This window comes from Cyanistes caeruleus, chromosome 18 (genome assembly GCF_971803275.1).
Source record: "Cyanistes caeruleus chromosome 18, bCyaCae1.hap1.1, whole genome shotgun sequence".
NCBI classification, from domain to species: domain Eukaryota; kingdom Metazoa; phylum Chordata; class Aves; order Passeriformes; family Paridae; genus Cyanistes; species Cyanistes caeruleus.
The window spans coordinates 2,189,858-2,207,087 of NC_141718.1; the positions used below are offsets into that span (position 1 = coordinate 2,189,858).

At 38.5% G+C, this 17,230-nt stretch overlaps 1 protein-coding gene across 9 annotated transcripts in view; it reads right to left on the bottom strand.

Annotated features, from left to right (window-relative positions):
* DNAH10 (dynein axonemal heavy chain 10) overlaps positions 1-17,230 on the bottom strand; it is a 50,260-nt gene that overhangs the window by 25,828 nt on the left and 7,202 nt on the right. For 4 of the 9 annotated variants that reach the window (XM_086855235.1, XM_086855234.1, XM_086855237.1 and 1 more), the window contains 30 exons: positions 16,700-16,873; positions 15,903-16,072; positions 15,047-15,198; positions 14,492-14,656; positions 13,830-14,037; positions 12,838-12,994; positions 11,227-11,703; positions 10,917-11,075; positions 10,455-10,580; positions 10,273-10,375; positions 9,870-10,048; positions 9,113-9,324; positions 8,671-8,827; positions 8,004-8,237; positions 7,779-7,901; positions 6,754-6,987; positions 6,043-6,266; positions 5,295-5,564; positions 5,025-5,208; positions 4,620-4,754; positions 4,073-4,225; positions 3,326-3,514; positions 3,077-3,223; positions 2,317-2,508; positions 2,033-2,151; positions 1,705-1,863; positions 1,284-1,419; positions 1,050-1,172; positions 738-872; positions 224-437 (listed from right to left, as the gene is read on the bottom strand). In XM_086855235.1, coding sequence (XP_086711361.1) covers positions 224-437; positions 738-872; positions 1,050-1,172; positions 1,284-1,419; positions 1,705-1,863; positions 2,033-2,151; positions 2,317-2,508; positions 3,077-3,223; positions 3,326-3,514; positions 4,073-4,225; positions 4,620-4,754; positions 5,025-5,208; positions 5,295-5,564; positions 6,043-6,266; positions 6,754-6,987; positions 7,779-7,901; positions 8,004-8,237; positions 8,671-8,827; positions 9,113-9,324; positions 9,870-10,048; positions 10,273-10,375; positions 10,455-10,580; positions 10,917-11,075; positions 11,227-11,703; positions 12,838-12,994; positions 13,830-14,037; positions 14,492-14,656; positions 15,047-15,198; positions 15,903-16,072; positions 16,700-16,873 — 5,410 coding nt within the window. Of the gene's footprint in view, positions 1-223; positions 438-737; positions 873-1,049; positions 1,173-1,283; positions 1,420-1,704; positions 1,864-2,032; positions 2,152-2,316; positions 2,509-3,076; positions 3,224-3,325; positions 3,515-4,072; positions 4,226-4,619; positions 4,755-5,024; positions 5,209-5,294; positions 5,565-6,042; positions 6,267-6,753; positions 6,988-7,778; positions 7,902-8,003; positions 8,238-8,670; positions 8,828-9,112; positions 9,325-9,869; positions 10,049-10,272; positions 10,376-10,454; positions 10,581-10,916; positions 11,076-11,226; positions 11,704-12,837; positions 12,995-13,829; positions 14,038-14,491; positions 14,657-15,046; positions 15,199-15,902; positions 16,073-16,636; positions 16,874-17,230 lie in introns of all 9 variants that reach the window. The other 5 variants (XM_086855239.1, XM_086855240.1, XM_086855242.1 and 2 more) reach the window with 2 other exon arrangements.

Consider the following 17,230-nt stretch of genomic DNA (forward strand, 5'->3'; position numbering starts at 1 on the left):
AACTGCAAGTTTGTTAGGACACTGAAACATTTCCTAAGAAAACAATCTGATTGAGATGAAAACAAAGGGTAAGATTATAGTTGGGCAACACTTTGTTCTATTTACAAGTCATTTAACCCACTTGGGTATCAACCAAAATTCCTCTACTCTAGCACCTTCATGAAAACTATCACTTTTCTATTACAATGAATGGGATTCAGATTAAATTATGACAAGATCCTACCTGGCAGCTCCCCTGGCTTAGCCAGGACGTTCTCACCCTCAACAATAGTCATGCAGGAAATACGTTTAACATTTTCATCAAATTTAATTCTCCCAGCATCAAGAAGCGAAGCACCTAAGGAGCAATATAAAGCTTCCAAGAAAAAACACTCCAAAACATCAGGATTTTCAGGCTTTACCAGCAGGACATCTAGCATCACAGTCAACTGCACGATCTGTTGGAAAAAAAATAAATCTGTAAAAAAAATTGCCATTTAGATGCATGAAAACTCTTGATATGTTTTCAGCTGATTGTTGGTCCTTTGTTCTTACAGGTGGATCTACTGCTATGTGCATCAAGTTCAGTAGAAGAGCACTGTTAGGTCCTGACTGGTGTCTCTTTTTGCTCATCAGTAGCAAACTGACATTTCAGCACAGACTCTCCTCCTGTGCTTTCTTTGGGAAGGTTTTACTTTCTCCATCACTCCGTTTTCTTTTTAGTTAAACTTGTTCAGTCTTTATTCTCTGTTTCTTACCATATTTAAATCTGTTTGAGGAATAATAGTCTTCAGCTTTCGTTCCTGTTTGCCATCCACAATTCCCTCTATAATCATATCAATAAGGTAGGGCACATACTTTTTAAAGAGCTGATCCAATTCCATTCTCTCATTCTAAGGAACACAAAAAAGACAATAATTCAGCTGGAAAGAAAAATTTTGACAGCAGAGCTTCCCATCAGTACCTGGCTGACCACATATGATTGTTCTTGAAGGAATCAATTCTACCAAAGTCTGTCTACAGGTCACTATCAAATGCAAATACTCTCTGAAAAGTGCAGAAATTCCCACCTCATTTTCTCTTCCTTTGAGCCACTTCTGCCAGTAGGGTTCATATCTCAGATTTTTAGGATCTACAAAGACCATTCCACAGCGGGATACTGTGGCAGGAGATGCATACTGTAAGTCTCCAACCTATAAATTAATCACAGAAGACAATGATACACAGTAACTGCTTTTTAGGCTTTGAAACCCCATCTGTATCTAACCCTTCCTGTGTGTATAAATGGTACAGTCATTTCTTACCTCAAACAATAAAGCACAGTGTGCCTGAAGCCTAATCCGCTCCCCATTTGCCAGGGTCAATAACTTGTTGTCATCCATGACAGAATTCATGTTTTCAACCCAGAGAGCATCCACATCTCCATCAAAGAGAATGTACCTGTGTACAAGAGCCATGGGGCACTGACTGATCTCTGATTTTGCTAACATACTTCTGAATTCAGAAGTGCCATCAATGGTATCATTGTCAGTCCAGCTATTTTGAAGTCTACCATTCATTTTTTTCTAATTGCATAGTTCCACTGAGACTAGAAACACACATGAGACAGAAAGACCCCCCTAGACACTTCCTATTTATTTAGCATTTGTTTTTTTTGAAATAGTGCCATATCAACTTTTTTTTTAATTGATCTCAAAACCACCACAATGATTTCTAGCTGCCTACCTTCGCTCTTTCTTGTCAGTGGGTCTGTTGATATCCCGAAAAATGTTTGACAGGACTCCATCTGTCCAGTCTCGTGTGACAGGGTCAAGGATCCCATACAGCTCAATCACACTCATAGCTTTAGGGTTCAGAGTATAAAGCTTTGTCAATAATCCCAGCCTAAAGATACAGCAAGAAAAGCAATAGTAAAATGTCACACTATCACCTCATGTTGACCCAAGCAAATACTTCAGGCAGCTGTAGATCCTGTCATGACAAGACAGAGCTGAATAAAGCTGAGTAATACAGACTGTGCCATTTTACAGCCTGGTTTACATTCTACACTCACTTGTTTTGGGCCTGGCACAAGGTTTTAATAACAACTGTCTTGCCACCTCCAGTAGGTCCAACCACCATTGTAGTGTGACGAGTTAACATTGTCTCATACATCTGAACTACTTTATCCACCTGAAAAATAAACATGGATTCAGTAGACTACTGTCATAACTCTGTGGACAAGGTTAGCAGCCAGACAATATCAGATAAGTTTTCCTGGAGCCACTCCTGGGTGCAACAACTCACCTGCAGCCCCACATTTACAACAAAACCTCAAGCAATAAACATTTTTTGTACCTGGACTGGTAGAACAACATAACCCCGTTCTTCCAGCACTTGTTCTACAGCATCATTAAAGTCAGGGTAGCGGACTCGAGGGCAATCCAGGCCAGGAAACAGGTCAGAGATTAGGCCAAGGAAGAGAGGTACATCTTCAAACACAAATTTAGGAAGATTCATATCTCGCAGAGCTCTCATTAGTACAACTTCCTAGACAAAACATAGCAAAATCAATCTTAACCAAAGAGTTGATTAATCAGCTAAATTGAGGTACTTCAAAACTTTGAATCTTTAAAAACTGTTGGTCGATTATTTCAGTACAGCTTTTAAAAGGTTTTTCTGTCAGCAGTTCCTAGTGGAAACAACAGAGGTTATTTTATATGGATTAAGCATATCAATAACTAAGAATAATCCACTGCATTTTTCTACCATGTTAATCAAATGTCAAATGGCTGCAGTGGCCCACACCACAGCTTCCCCGAGCTGGAGCATTCACTGTTCAAAAACCAGTTTTTGCTAGTCATTCTGAGATATTCATCTGGCTATTTGCATCCTGAACTCAGCAAGCAGGAAAATATCTCATTTTCCATAGATTTCCCTACTTTGACTGGAGTTCTAATGGCAGAGAGCACAATGAAACTCAATAAGAGCAAAGTAAATAATAAGACAACAACAGTGTTCCTATTTCCAAACCAGACAAACTACATCAGATGTGGAAACACATGCTCTTTTTAATGAAAAATATGATATGCCCAGGGTAACTAAGCAGCAAATCTACCTCACTGAGGTCTGCTGATCCTCTTTTCAATTCTCCAGCCATTACCAACACTGACTTAAGGGCCCGCAGTCCAAAATCATAGTGATGTTGTTTAGAAAGCTGTTCCCTCGCCAGCTTGTACAGCACTGTCATCTTTTTGGCAAGGACCTGTTAGAGATTTAATTTAAATAATCACAAATGTGGACATTGCTACTGGCCATGCAAACATGGGTGAGTACATGGGTATGGGTAACAATAGAATTTTCCTACCTTTGCTGTAAGGAACCCTTCAGAAAACAGCATTATTTCACAGATCTGCTGAAGATCTGGTACAATAACAACCACAGGCCTGAAGAGAGCTTTTACAGACTCGGGGAGCTCAGTCCGGCCAGCATAACCAGGATTCATTGTAATAAAAATGCCAATACGGCTATCAAGGGAAATCTCCTGTCCTTCAAACTAAAGGCATAAGAAAACATTAGAACAATGTGAATTAGAAACTTTAAAAAATACTATTTCCTCAAAGGAAAAAACAGTAATAGTAAAAGTGGGGCACACACTTAGGACAAAGTGCTAAAATATTTAGCTTTAGACAGTCATCCTGATACAAACAGTGGGATAAATGTACCTTCTTTAAGACATTTCACATGCCTCAAATTTTCTGTCTGAGGTTTTTGAATTCCAATAAGCATCAGTAAATAAAGCCTCACAATCCACATCAAGTTAAATTACTGCTGTTCCTCATTACAACTAGGCTATTACCCCATTTACTTGCTATTATCCTATTGAGATAACTTTTATCTCACTTCACAAAGGAAGAACTTAGCAAAGGATTAGGCAATCAGCAAAGATTTAACACCTTTCGAACTGCAAGTACATACTCAGGAGTTTGAAATGTTCAGCACAAACAAATTACAGAAGCAGCAGCCCTTTGATCTAATGATGGGGTCTAACCCTGTATCTTGGCCTGAAAACCAAGACCAGCCTTCACAATTACTCTTCTTTTTTAACATTTACCTGAAATCTTTTCCACCCGTTCATTAAAGCGTTTCGGATCGTCTGAATCTGGGAAGAAATGACTGAAAGCACAGAAGCATCGATGCGATTGAATTCATCAAAGCATCCCCATGCACCACACTGGGCAAGGCCTGAGAAAATTTTACCCATTGCCTAAAAGGAACAACAAGAAAAATTTTGCAGCAGCAACTATATAAAGCATTCAGCGCCAAAAAACTTTGGAACATGCTAAAATTCTTAATGGTGGATAAACCTCAGGATGTTTATCAGTCATAAGATCTTGCAATAATTACTTGCCAGGTGCAGATTGCCTATCATAAACTTTAATACATACCATACAGTCATTGCTCCCTTGCTTGAAAGGGCCTGAAATTCCTGCAGGAATTTATTCAAAATCAACATTTTTTTTACTAAATTTAATTATCAAACAGCATGGTATCTCTAAGGGAAATACTTATGTAGAAGTTCAGAGTATGTCCTTATCCTGGGCACTGCTAAAAAGTAGAAATTGGCATTTTATCAGAGAACATAGATCTTTAATTCTTACTTTGAAGTCCATGCCTTCTCCGCAGTTTGTCACTACACACAGCAAGCCCAGTGCTTTGGCCAGATCCTTGGTTGTTTCTGTCTTCCCTGTACCTGCTGGCCCTGCTGGTGCTCCTCCCAAAAACATTGACAGAGCCTTTGAAGACAAACCAAAAAACAAAGCAAAGCTTGGATTAGATTTATGTTAGGTAACAAAACCACAAATGAACCCTTGGGTACAAAAAACTTTAAATTTTATCTGTGAACACCTTCTACATTCTCTTTGCAGCAATGAGGCGAGAAGGTTATCACAACTGATTTCAAACATCTTAGCATTCTCACTGGGAGATGGTGGGAAGAGGCAATAAAACAAAGATGTGACTAAGTATAACAAGGGCTTGTTAGCACAATGCCCATGAAGGCGCACCTGTGTGAGGGTGAGGTAGATGCGGTCGGTGAGCGGGGTGATGACGAGCCGCCCGTTGAGCCCCATGTACTCGTAGCCATAGGAGAAGACGCCGGTGCACTGCCGCACCATCAGCTCGTCCGGCTCGCGCTCCCAGTAAAACCGCAGCTGGCTCTCCCACTCGAACTCCTGAGCCTGCAGAATGCTGCACCACAGAGCTCACGTCAGCAAAAGGATGGCAGAACAACTTGTAGATTTGGTGTTTGCTCAGGAGCTGGAGGTGGTGTTTACCTGTCTCTGACGAATACATCGATGATGTCTCTGGCGTGCACGTCGATGATGAGAACAGTGTTGTATTTTTTCCTGTCGTTTTTGCTCAAGGGCATCGTAATGCGGGTAACCAGGTCATCGATTTGCTTGTGCATTTTTTTAGCATAAAATTTCATTGCCTGCTTTTCTCCCATTTTCACTTTCCGAAAGACATCCTCCACTTCCCAAGTCCACCATACTTGATTAGCAGCAAGCACCATCATGCCTTGGAAGAGCAACATCCAATCAACTCTATGGAAAACACATATAGGCTGAGTTACTGTTTATTTTAAGTAACTGATCAGGAAAGGAAAGGAAAAAAACCCACAAAAACAACAAAGAAGTTCTTGTTCCTGCAACAGCTACAACACAAGCCAAACTTTCCAGAGATGTACAGAATTCTATCAAAGTATGCTGTGGGATTTCAAAAACCTAGGAAATATTCTGATAGAAAAATTCCTTGTTCCAGGTATAAAGTTGCCAACTGGTATTTATCGTGAGAAAAACCTACTGAGCACACAACCCCAAAAATAAAACTCAAGATTTAGGAAATATGACAGATTATGCATTCTTTATGGTTGGTTAAAATAGTGCATGTGAATGTATTCATATCCCTCCACACAGAGAAATACAGACTAAATTGTGTAGGAATTGTAAAATTATGCCTTAACTTTTCTCTATCATTAACATATCAGGTTATTTGTGTTATCCTTGACACTGATTGTTTCACCTGCTTCTGTCTTCACAATATCGAAAAATGGCTTCCTTGGTGAGGCGTCTGTTGGTCCGTCTCATTTCCTCCAGCACTACTGTCATCCAATTCTCCACTCTGCCCACAGCAGGGACATTCTGCCGGAACTCCATCACCTCTCCTTCAGCTGAGATCATGGCTGTGGCAGTCTTCTCGTCATTGTCACCATCCTGGAACCTCAGCGAGGCTACATTATCAAACATCTGAAATGCACCAACAAAGAAATTCACCAGCATTTTAGAAACAAAGCCTCCAAAATCTAAGTGTATGCAGCCCTGGCTCTCCTCCACAGAAGTGGATCTGACTCCCAAGAAATCAAATACAAATGCTGATATATAGCCCAGCAGCAGAACTGCAGAATATCAAGCAAAGAATCAGGCCCAAATGACATTGATATTTTTTTCCTAGGAAATAAGAGCTAGGAGGAGCTACAATTTGTGAGGAAAGTTCTTTAATGATAGATCATTCTGGTGTATCTTGAATGTTCCTCTACCATAACTGCTACCAACCAGTGTGAGAGGAGGCAGAGACTGTGCATCACATTTGATCTGGTTATTCAGAAGCTTCTTCAAGATGCTGCCAGAATTCTCTTTGTATGCAAAAAATACTCATGCATCCTTATGAGCATGTACAGTACAGTCTGTTAAACTTTTTAAAGCACAAGGCAGTGTGAAAAGCCAGACATTGTACCTTTATCATGTGTTCTTGGACACAAAGTGCGCTGCTGCTGCCAAGGATACTGAGCAACTCATCATCAGATATAAAGAAAAATCTTGGGAAAGCATTTCGCTTGGAATCCAAATAATCATTTAAGCTTTTCTGGCATTTCTCCAGCACATCATTTATATGATGGAAGTCTGACAGACGATTTGGGGCTTCACAGCAATTTTTTATTATTGGGTCTTTTACAGTTTCCTCCATTATCTATACAGGGAGAAAAGGAAGTTTAGAAAATGTTGAACAGCAATAAGTTTTATTAAATCATATTGAATTAATGACAACGCATGCAAACAGCACAAGCAGTACGGGTCCTTATAGAAGTGAATCAAAGGTTCTGAAAGGGTTTTGAAATGATTTTGTGGTGCCACAGGGCTGTATGAAAACATGAAGGTAGTGTGTTTATGGAGATATAACTGTAAAAGCAAGTGGAAGCCAGACAAGCCTGGCTTGTCTATCCCCAGTTGGGCCAAAGTTTAAGTTTTATATGTGACTTTGCTCCTGTACACAATGGTACTTCAAGGAGTGATCAAACATCATATTTCAAAATCACAGCACTCTCTCAGTTTTGCACATGGGAAACAGAAAAGTAAGCCATATTCATACCAGGAGTATGTGTTCAGTATGGGAACAGTGGCATGAAGCAGGAAAGCCTTTTTAGCATGTACATAGGTCCTCAATCAATAGGAACATATCTAAGCTTCTTCTTATCAAGGTAAAAGTAAAAAGCTGTAAACAACGAAAGGAAAAGGACATTCTGCCTATCCCATGCTGCCAGCCAAGGATCTCACCTCTGCCCATCTTAGCTCAATCTGAAATCTTCTGGTTATGACAGATGTGAAGTAAAACACAAAACTCCTGGGTTCCCCAATCTCATATTCAATGAATTATAGCACACCATTCTCAGTATTATACATGTCACAAAGAACTATAAGTAACTATGGAACTGGAAGCAAAATGCACTAAATAATTATGCTGATCACAAGTCAGTTACTTGCCTGTTTAAACATTTTGTCTACACGGTCAAATATCTTGACTTCCTCTGGAAGCTGTGATCTGATATCTCCACCAACAAAAATGCTCTCCAGGTACATCCATTTTCTCTGAACTGATAACCAGATCTAAGAATGAAATGATTACCATCAGGGTAAATGGAAGTACAATGGAAAATTTGGATTATAAATAATATACATTAATTATTTAGTCCAGCACTTTGCACCTACCTCACTTACTTCACTAATCAATGACAGAATTTTTTCCCATTTTTGAGCAGTTGAAAGAAAAGGACCCACAAATCGACTGCCCAAAGCACTCTGAAGACTGACATTATTGTCATCAAGAGTCTCTAAAATTTCCTCTACAGATCCCAAAATAAAGCCTCGTGTCTCAGTGCCTTTGGTGTACACTTCTACAGGGAATTTCATATTTTCCCACGTTTCTATTATTTCCTTCAGTCCCTGCATGTGAACATAAAAAGAGGAATATTTCAGTCTTCAAAAACTGGAGAGCTATAGTCTTAGCCAAAAAAATGAAACAGCTAATGCAGTAAAATTTTTGCACAGATTTTCTAAATCTAGTTTATAAAGAAGGGTCTATTTCAAAGCATGGTAGCAAAAGAATGGATCCTTCTTCAGATCCATTTTCATAGGACAAACTTTCTTACTGTAATCATAGAAATCCAATATGCTGCTGTCAAACCATATCCTGTAAGGACCCTGTGCCAGAAGGAGCTCACTAACAGAGCTATAGATCTTAGCTCATGTAGCTCATGGCAGCTCCCTGAAGATGTCCAAACTTGCAGTCATGCCAATCTAAAAACCTTAAATAAAACTGATTGTTGTCATCCTTGTCTTTTTAGTTTTACTATGATTCTAAAATTCAATACATTACCTTCTCAATGCTAAGTTCTTTAACAGCAGTTCCAACTATATCACTGATAACCACGGTGTATTTATGAAGTTCCATGGCAAACATATTTTCCAAAGTGAATGTTTCTGTTTTCATTTCAAACCTTGTTCCTGTTTTCTCCATAAGGTCTTCCCAATGCCTGTTTTAAATTGACACAACAGTTTAACACCATGATACAGTAAAAAATGAAAATAACTGTAACATATAATAATGAACTCATGTTTAGCATTCTGCTGTTTTAACAAGAACTACTAGATTGAATACATAAAGTATCCCAGTCATTGCAGCACCTTTCATGCTATTACACAAATTCATTAGGCAGAAATAGTTTCAAGCATGGCATGACCCCAGTAATGGAAACTGAAAGTTCTAACAAAACACATCAAATATATATATATAGTGATGTGAATAAATCAAAATAAACCTTTCTCTTAAAGCTTCATTTTTCAAATCAAGCAACAAAGGAATGGAGTTTAGAAATGCCTTCAGTTTTTTCTCCAGTTGGCTACATATTGGCATACGGCGTATTTGTCTGGGCAGCTTCCGAACAGCTTTCAGAAATCCTTCAGTTCCATCCTGAAGAACCTTGACATTGAGGTTTATCCAGAGTGTCTGAGACCATTCCTCTTTAGCTGCCTGGAAACAAGGACATTAAGAAAGAGAAAAAAAATCATTCCTTTTAGTTCTGACCCCCAAAATGTAATTGAGTTAACATTTTACAAACATAGGGAGAGACAAGTTCATGTCCAAGACAGATTCATAGCCAAACACAATCCATTACATAAGAAATAGTAAAAAAAGGAATATGGAGAACAGGACCATACTTTACAGGGCATTTAAATTTTGGAAAAGTAAAACTCCTTTAAAATAGTGAAAGCCTGAGATACGCACTGTCCCCATCCTACACCCAAAAGCAGTTTCACTGAACTGATCAGGAACCATGTGCAGTAAAATGCTATCCAGCAATTAATAGTCTGTTCCCATCTGATGAGAGAATGTGTTTGGTCCACCATGGGTACACAGATATTGCTGCACTAATATTATTAAAATAATTTCAAAGGGCATAGCTTATTTCATGCAAAGGCTTCAGAGTTGACAGTAACCAAGCAGCAATGCAGCCTTTGCTGTGTGTCTGTGCATGAACACGAGTGTGTTCCTGTGTGACTCAGTGTGACACTCACTTTTTGTTGTGCATAAATGTCATAGACCTGCTTCAGATCTCTTGCATCTTGCTGTGCTTTTATTAAGTTTGGGTACGCTGTTGCTGGCAAGCCCAAAAGTTTCTCAGCACTGCCCAGCTCCCGCTGTCTTTTTTCCAGTCTTTCTAGTTCTTTTTCAAACATAGCCATGAGCTCTAGTCCTGGGAAAGGAGAGGAACTTTTCCAGATAAATTATCACAGGGTTCATGAGAAATAAATAAGACAGAATTTACCTATATGTTCCAGTACTAAAAACATCCACACTACTGGCTGATGAGTTTGTATATTAACAAGGAAAGCAAAATTTTCTTGTTTTACATAAAATTTGAATTGTCCGAAGACTAATACTTTCAAAATATCACTTCATACACATTAATCCATTTACCTTTATCAAGATCATCCCCAACAACACCAGGCCCCTCAGTCAAGAGTTTCTGGAAAAAAACTTCTGTCTCTTTGCTGTAGTCTTCAACTTGTTGCTGTGTCACCTAAAAAGAACAGCATTTAAATAGTTACATTAAATCATTTCCATTTCTAATTGTTTTTGATACTAATTACAAATATTACCTTTGTGAATATTTCTTTTACACCTCCTTTACAATCTAGGTTGCGACTGATTTCTGCTGCTTCCATAAGGAGAGTCTCCCACATTTCCCTAAGACTGTCAGACTTTTCTTGCTCTTCTTTAGGTACCTAAAACAAAACAAGTAGCACCTCTCACAAGACATAAGCAGACACACACTTTCACAGGGAAGTGAGGAATATGTGCTCACATTATATATTTGCAAAACACAAAACCTAACTGAAACAACCTTAATCAGATTTAAACACATGCCATATGTCCATTTTAAAGTGAGCATACTGATTTGAGAAGGGAGTCTGGACTACAGAGTCTCCAGACATCCCTTCAAACCTCAACAACACTGTAATTCTGTAACACATCTTAAAAGGAAAACATTTCTTCATTCACATAGGAGGTATTTGTGCCCTTAGCTGAGTTCTGAAAGGTTTGATGAGACATGCACTTACTGGAATATTGTACATTGCAAGAGTTCTGTATCTCTCCGCGATGTCCAAGTATCTCAGTTCCACCTCAACAGTTACGTCTCTGACCACCCCAAATGCGCTCAGGACAACTCTGAGATCATCCAGGGTTTCAGGAGGTCTATTCACATTCTCTGATATTTTCTGTAAAAAGTAAAGATAATTTCCAGAATCAACACTGACAAAGCAATTGCTAGAATTACAATAACGAGTCAAACACAAGCAAATAACATGCCAGATTCATTTTTAGTCTATGTGATAAAGACAACAAAAAAAACAAACTGAAAACACCTACCTGAATCTCATCTTGAAGGCGGAAGAGCTCCTCTCTTGCTAACTCATTAAGCAACTTCCCAAGTGACATCATCCAGCTTTTAGCATTCTCCTGCACTGCAGTGGCTAAAGGAGCCAGCTGAAGCCTGATAAATTGTTCATCTTTTATCAAGGGCTGTTGAGTCACTTCCTGAGCTACCTTCATATAGAACTGCAAGTGCTCATCAAAGATAACACAGGAAGGCTTTTCTGCAGCTAAACGGTCCAGGACTGTGCCTTTGTCTGATTTCCACAGCGGGTCATACCTCTTCCATTGCTCCAAACACTTGCTGAGGGAAGCCAGGAGTTTGTGGACGTTCTGAGTGATGAGAGCAGTCTGTTCAATTATCAGAGGGCTCTGGGAGACGTCACTGTAAAAGCTGAAAGTGACAATTTCATCCGCCTTGACGTGCTGAGGAGGGCATTCAATACACGTTCCGTGCATCCATCGTATGAAATGCTGGAGTTTTAAAGACAGGGTCAGAAAACAATTACCTTGTTGAGTCATTTTAGTTAAATCATTCATAGAATGGTTTAGGTAGAAAAGCCCTCTAAAGATCATTGAGTCCAACCAATCCAGGACTATCAAGTCACCTACCAAATTGTACATGTTACCCTGTGCCACATCTACACATCCTCCAGGAACTTCCACCACTTCCCTGAGAAGCCTGTTCCAAAGCTTTCTTCCATTTCAGTGAAGGAATTCACCATTATTTAGTACACAGTGTAGGAAGTGATATCAATGATTTCTCAAATTAATTGTTTTTCTGACAGCAAAAAAGAAATCACGCTTTCCCATCAACTTGAGAAGAGTTAATTTCATCCTAAAAAAACTTTTCCATGCATTACTCAATCTGCTTCTAAAATCTCTGCTGAGCAACAATGTAGCATGACACAGAGGAAAAGGTATTGGCTCAAACAGTCTGAATGCAGCAGTGGAGCACAACAGCAACTCTGAGCACAAAAAGCACACTTAAACTAAATTTATTCATTTCAGGTGACATCTGGAATCATTTGTCCATCAGCAGCAGGCAGGAACATTGTCACATTATTTGGCTTCTTTTCAGGACAGCAGTTCAGTGTGAAACTATTTATGAAGGAAAATATTGCTACATCATTGCCAGTAAATTAAATACTTCATCTAGGTATTTACTGTCCTGGATGCCTTTCTCCAACATTTTCTCAACTGTTTTTTCTACTGTTTCTAATGTAATGTAGAGGAGGCCACTCAAGTGCCTTATTCCACCAGCTTACTCATACATCAGAAAGCAACATCTGCATGCAATCTGAAAAGTACTTCCTTCTGATGTATGCTGATTTATAGAACCAAATCATGTCCTTACACTGGCAAAACTGCTAAAAAGTAACCAACAATTTTACCCAAGTAAAAATGGTATGGATTTTTTTCCCTTGATCATCAGTTTGTAAAATTAGGACAGTCTGAAAAATTAGAACAATGTACTGGATATTTTGATTTTAAGGTAAAGCAACATGAATCTCCCCTTTGACATTTATGCTTACCCAAGCATAAAATGAGCTCATTATAATCACAAACAAACTCTGTAAACAAAAAGAAATCTTTATCAAAAATCACCTTAGTGATCTCAACACAGTCTTGGATAGCTTGCACAGTCATTTTTTCAATCTTACTGGCACTGGGTTGCATGGTTATCTCACGAACAGATAAAACAGCTTCTATTTGTAACAGTGGCACATTTGCAAGAACAGTTGCATTAAAAGCCTGTAAATTCCTGAGAAAGGGAAAAAATAGTGTCAAAGACAGAAATAATCAGGTGCTGCCCCCAGGAAAATGCCTAAGAGATGCTGCAATTTTCAAGTTCATGCTTAGATCTGTAACCTGAGTTATCACTGATTCCAGCTGGAAACACTGATGTGTCTGGAAGAAAAACTGCCCTGCTAAACTGATTTAATGCAAAAGCTTGACTTGCTAAAAGAAGCTGTTGGAAGGAATGAATAGAGGTATTTTGGTGCAAAAGGATCCTCAGACTGTGGTCAACTTCACTGCAAGAGCCCAGACAAGAAATCACAGCAAAGTCATCCGAGCATTACAAAACACGGCTCATGGGAAGAAGAGATGGTTGGGAAGCGTAAGTAGATATTACAATAAGCTGCAATGCTGTATTGCAATAATACCTGCTTGTAAGAAAAGCCTTCATAATATCTTGCTCCAGCATTGGCCTCAGCCACTGCAGAACAAGCAAAACCTTTGTTCTTGGAATTGTGACCCAGACACCAAGTTCTCAAGATCATGTTCTTTAGGATACTAAAACCTTGATTTTAGAGATAAACCAGGGAAGTGCAACTACACACATTGCAGAAAACGTGCCTTATTTCCCTCTTCTGCCAACAACATGCCAATATCCATTTTCTCAGAATCTGGGTTTCCTCTGTATCTTGTTATCAGTTCTCCATTCTTCATAGGGAAAAAATCAGTAGAAATACAAATCTTCCACAAACTGCAAGTCATTGATGGGTTCAAACAGAATGTCAGTACACACACTCATCAACAGATCCAGGAGAACCTGAAGACGACTGGAAACCCATTAAAGTAAACTATTTACTTACTTCACAATTAACTGTGTCAACATCTGATAAATCCTATTTTCCCAATATGCATAATAGGAAGCTAATCTTGGAGATTTGCCACTGTTTGTATTGGCAACTCGCCTTTCCACTTCTATGAGCAATTGTGGAATTGCAGAATACTTTCTAATCAGTTGCTCCACATCTTTTGCTTGTTCACACTTAACATAGTCAAAAAATTCTTTTGCTCCTGCAACAGATACAAAAAAATAGCATTATTAACTGCAAAAGATCCAACAGTTTTATACACTGGAATAATTACCTGGGTTTTATTTGTGAACATGAAATTGACCTATATAATTATAAAAATATATTCACTTATTAATCCAAAATTTATTAATATTTCAGCCCTCTGAAATATGGATTTTAATTTGTTTCAATTATTAAATAGCAACCTTTATACAACTATGAAGTGTAGAAAGAAATTTGATCCATCACCCACTGAAGTGACAGAGATCTGGCAGATAATGGCTGCCATTTCCATCTGAGAAAACCAGTTCCATCCTCTGTTACACCCTGAATTATTACTATAACCAGTTTTGGTAACAATTAAAACGGTTGGTCTTAGCAACTAAAACCACAAAGTAGCAGTTAGAGAAAAATAAAACACCACAGAGCTTGGAAATGAAAATGTAAAGACTTACCTGGAAGTTTGTCACCATTTTTTGAATGTGGAAACTTAAAGAGATTTGTTGATTCTATGGACTGAAGTTTGCTGCTCATGTCTTCAGAAATATTATGAATCTGATGGACAAGTAACTCTAACTTTCCAATGGTTTGTGTACATTGGACAATAAATTCACCAATACCTTGAAATAAATAATAACCATTTGTTTTTTTCCTCTTTTAACAGGTATTTCACCAATGCATCAAAATTTCCACAACCAGACATGTTATACCTCTAAGAATGACCCAAGGTTCTGCAAAATCATAGATTAGGTGTTTTCTCAGCTAATCCTTCATCTTGCCCCTATACAGCTTTTAGCTAAGGGTTTCTTACCATCTCCAGTGTTTTAAACATAATTAAAACACAAGAAATATCTCCTGGATCAGAGTTTGTCTAACCTGCTATTCTGCCCCTGCAGCAAGAGGATGAATAATATGTTCTGCCATCATAAAAAACAGATTGCAGAACAGAGGAGATTTTTTTAAACTAAAAATAAGCATCTAAGGCCATCTTAAAATAATATCTCCATTACCTACAGACTTCCACGTGAGTCTTTTGTGTCCTGCTTTCAATATTCTCCACAGTTCTTGGATGTAATGACCAAGAAGTTTGGTTTCTGCTTCATTCATCATCTCCATTAATTTGTGATAGCGATCCAGCATGGCTTTTAATTTACTTGTGTAACTAAGGAATATAAGAAACACAAAAAAACAAAACACAAACATGATGATTTTCTTGAAAAACAGCTCCAAACTCCACCAAAGAGCAGAGAACTTTCATTCTATTCAGACTTTCATATAAAGCAAAATTTGCAGAACTAACCACTGAATATGTATTGATTATAAATGTAATTTATTTCCCACTGAAAACAAAAGTTTCATATGGTTCCAGTAGTAGTTGGACTAGCCTCTCCTGCCCCAGCTCAGAAAGTTATGGAGACAGCCCCAGTTTGAAGGACATTAGTGAACTGAACAGGTGAACTTTAAAATTAATTTAGGAACTTTTAGCACATCTGTGTGCTAAATGTCTGTGATAATTTGGACACAACTAACTTATCCAAGACTGCACAGAAAGAATGCAATAGCAAGCTTAAATTAACTGAAATAAAAATGTAAATAACAATTCAGTGCAAATTATTTTCCTCTCAGATTTGGACAAGCTGTTAATTTGTATAACAGTCCTACAGCATAAAGGGTGCAAAGAGCGCCAGAGAAAAGCTTATCAGTGCACCACAGTCATTAGAAACTGAACCCAAAAAAAAAAAGGAATCATAAGGGCTCTCATATTTCCAAAATGTGCTGACTCGGGGCCTGTTCTGGTTTGGGGTGAAATCACTTGAAATGCAGCCATAAGCCTCTACGTGAGCAGACATTCTGTTCCAGCCCTACCTAAGGTATTTGTCTTCCTGTAATGCCACATATCTCGCCATTTCTGGGACTGGAAGCCCTAGTTGTTCCATGTACTTTGTTTCAATGATAGTATCTTGGATTTCAGGAGAAAAATTCAGAGTGAAGCTGACACTTTTCTTGTTAGTGATAGGCTCCTCTGTTGCAGAGCTCTACAACACAAGAAAGAGCAGCAGAAAGGAGAGGAGCACAAACTTAACATTACAAGGTAAAGGTGAACTTTTGGAGACATTTGATAAGGCAGAAGTCAGAATGACTAACATTCAGAGCTTGTGCAAATACCTTTAAAATTTGATAGTAACTTCAGCATTCTTGGTTCCAAAGATTACACAGAACTACCATTTCAGTTGTTGATAACAAAGAACAAACCAAATCACCTCTGTTTACACACCACTGCAACCAGTTACAACAGAAATCACAGTGGAAATTCAGAGTCAGACAAAAGTTTGGTAGGAACAGCATGCTGCAAGATCTCTGCTGGAAGCCTGCCTCTACCTAACTTCATTCCCAAGTACTGTAGCAATGTCCTAAAAATGTTGTACCAAAACCTAAAAATTAACAGGAACTACAACACAGAAAAACACACAGAGAAACAACATTCAATCATTTGCTAGGTGATTCAGGAGCTGTCTTATAAAGGACTACAAACAATTCTGAGCTAAGAACTTTTTCTAAATCTATGTTTAAAATATTGATCTTAGAAAATTCTTGCTGACCATTGGGTAGGTTTAAGTTTTTCCCCTCAGAGAAGCCTGGTACACAATCTTCCTACATTTCACCTGCTCAGAAGTCTCTAGATTAACATTTGTTGCAGCCCCATCAGTGACAACAGTTAGTAGAGTATCTTTCAGTAACATAGGAAGCATGTGTTCTGTCCTCTCTCTCCAATGACAGTATTTTTGATCTTCATACTCTTGCATTTTCTTGGTCACTTGTAGATATATTTGTTTCACCTAGAAAGGACAACTCTGTATAAGTCATTTTAAAGACCATGAGAAATGTTCAAGTAACCTGTCCTAATACGGTCTCTCAATATGGTTTCTGGTTTTTATTAGATAAGGGAACAAGTAGGGTTCCCCTACTTGTTAATAACCCTGTAATTAATGCAGACACTGGAGAATTTGGGCTCTTGAATTATGTGCTTGATTTCATCACTGTCTCCCTGGGAAGCAGTGGGAAGGTTTCAATCCAGTTTTCACATCTAACATGGCCTGTGCAAAGACTTGGGACTTACGTTAGAGCACTTTCACATCTTTAGAATTGCATAACGAAATTGTTCCTTCCTTCCACAAGTACCAAAAGACCCAACA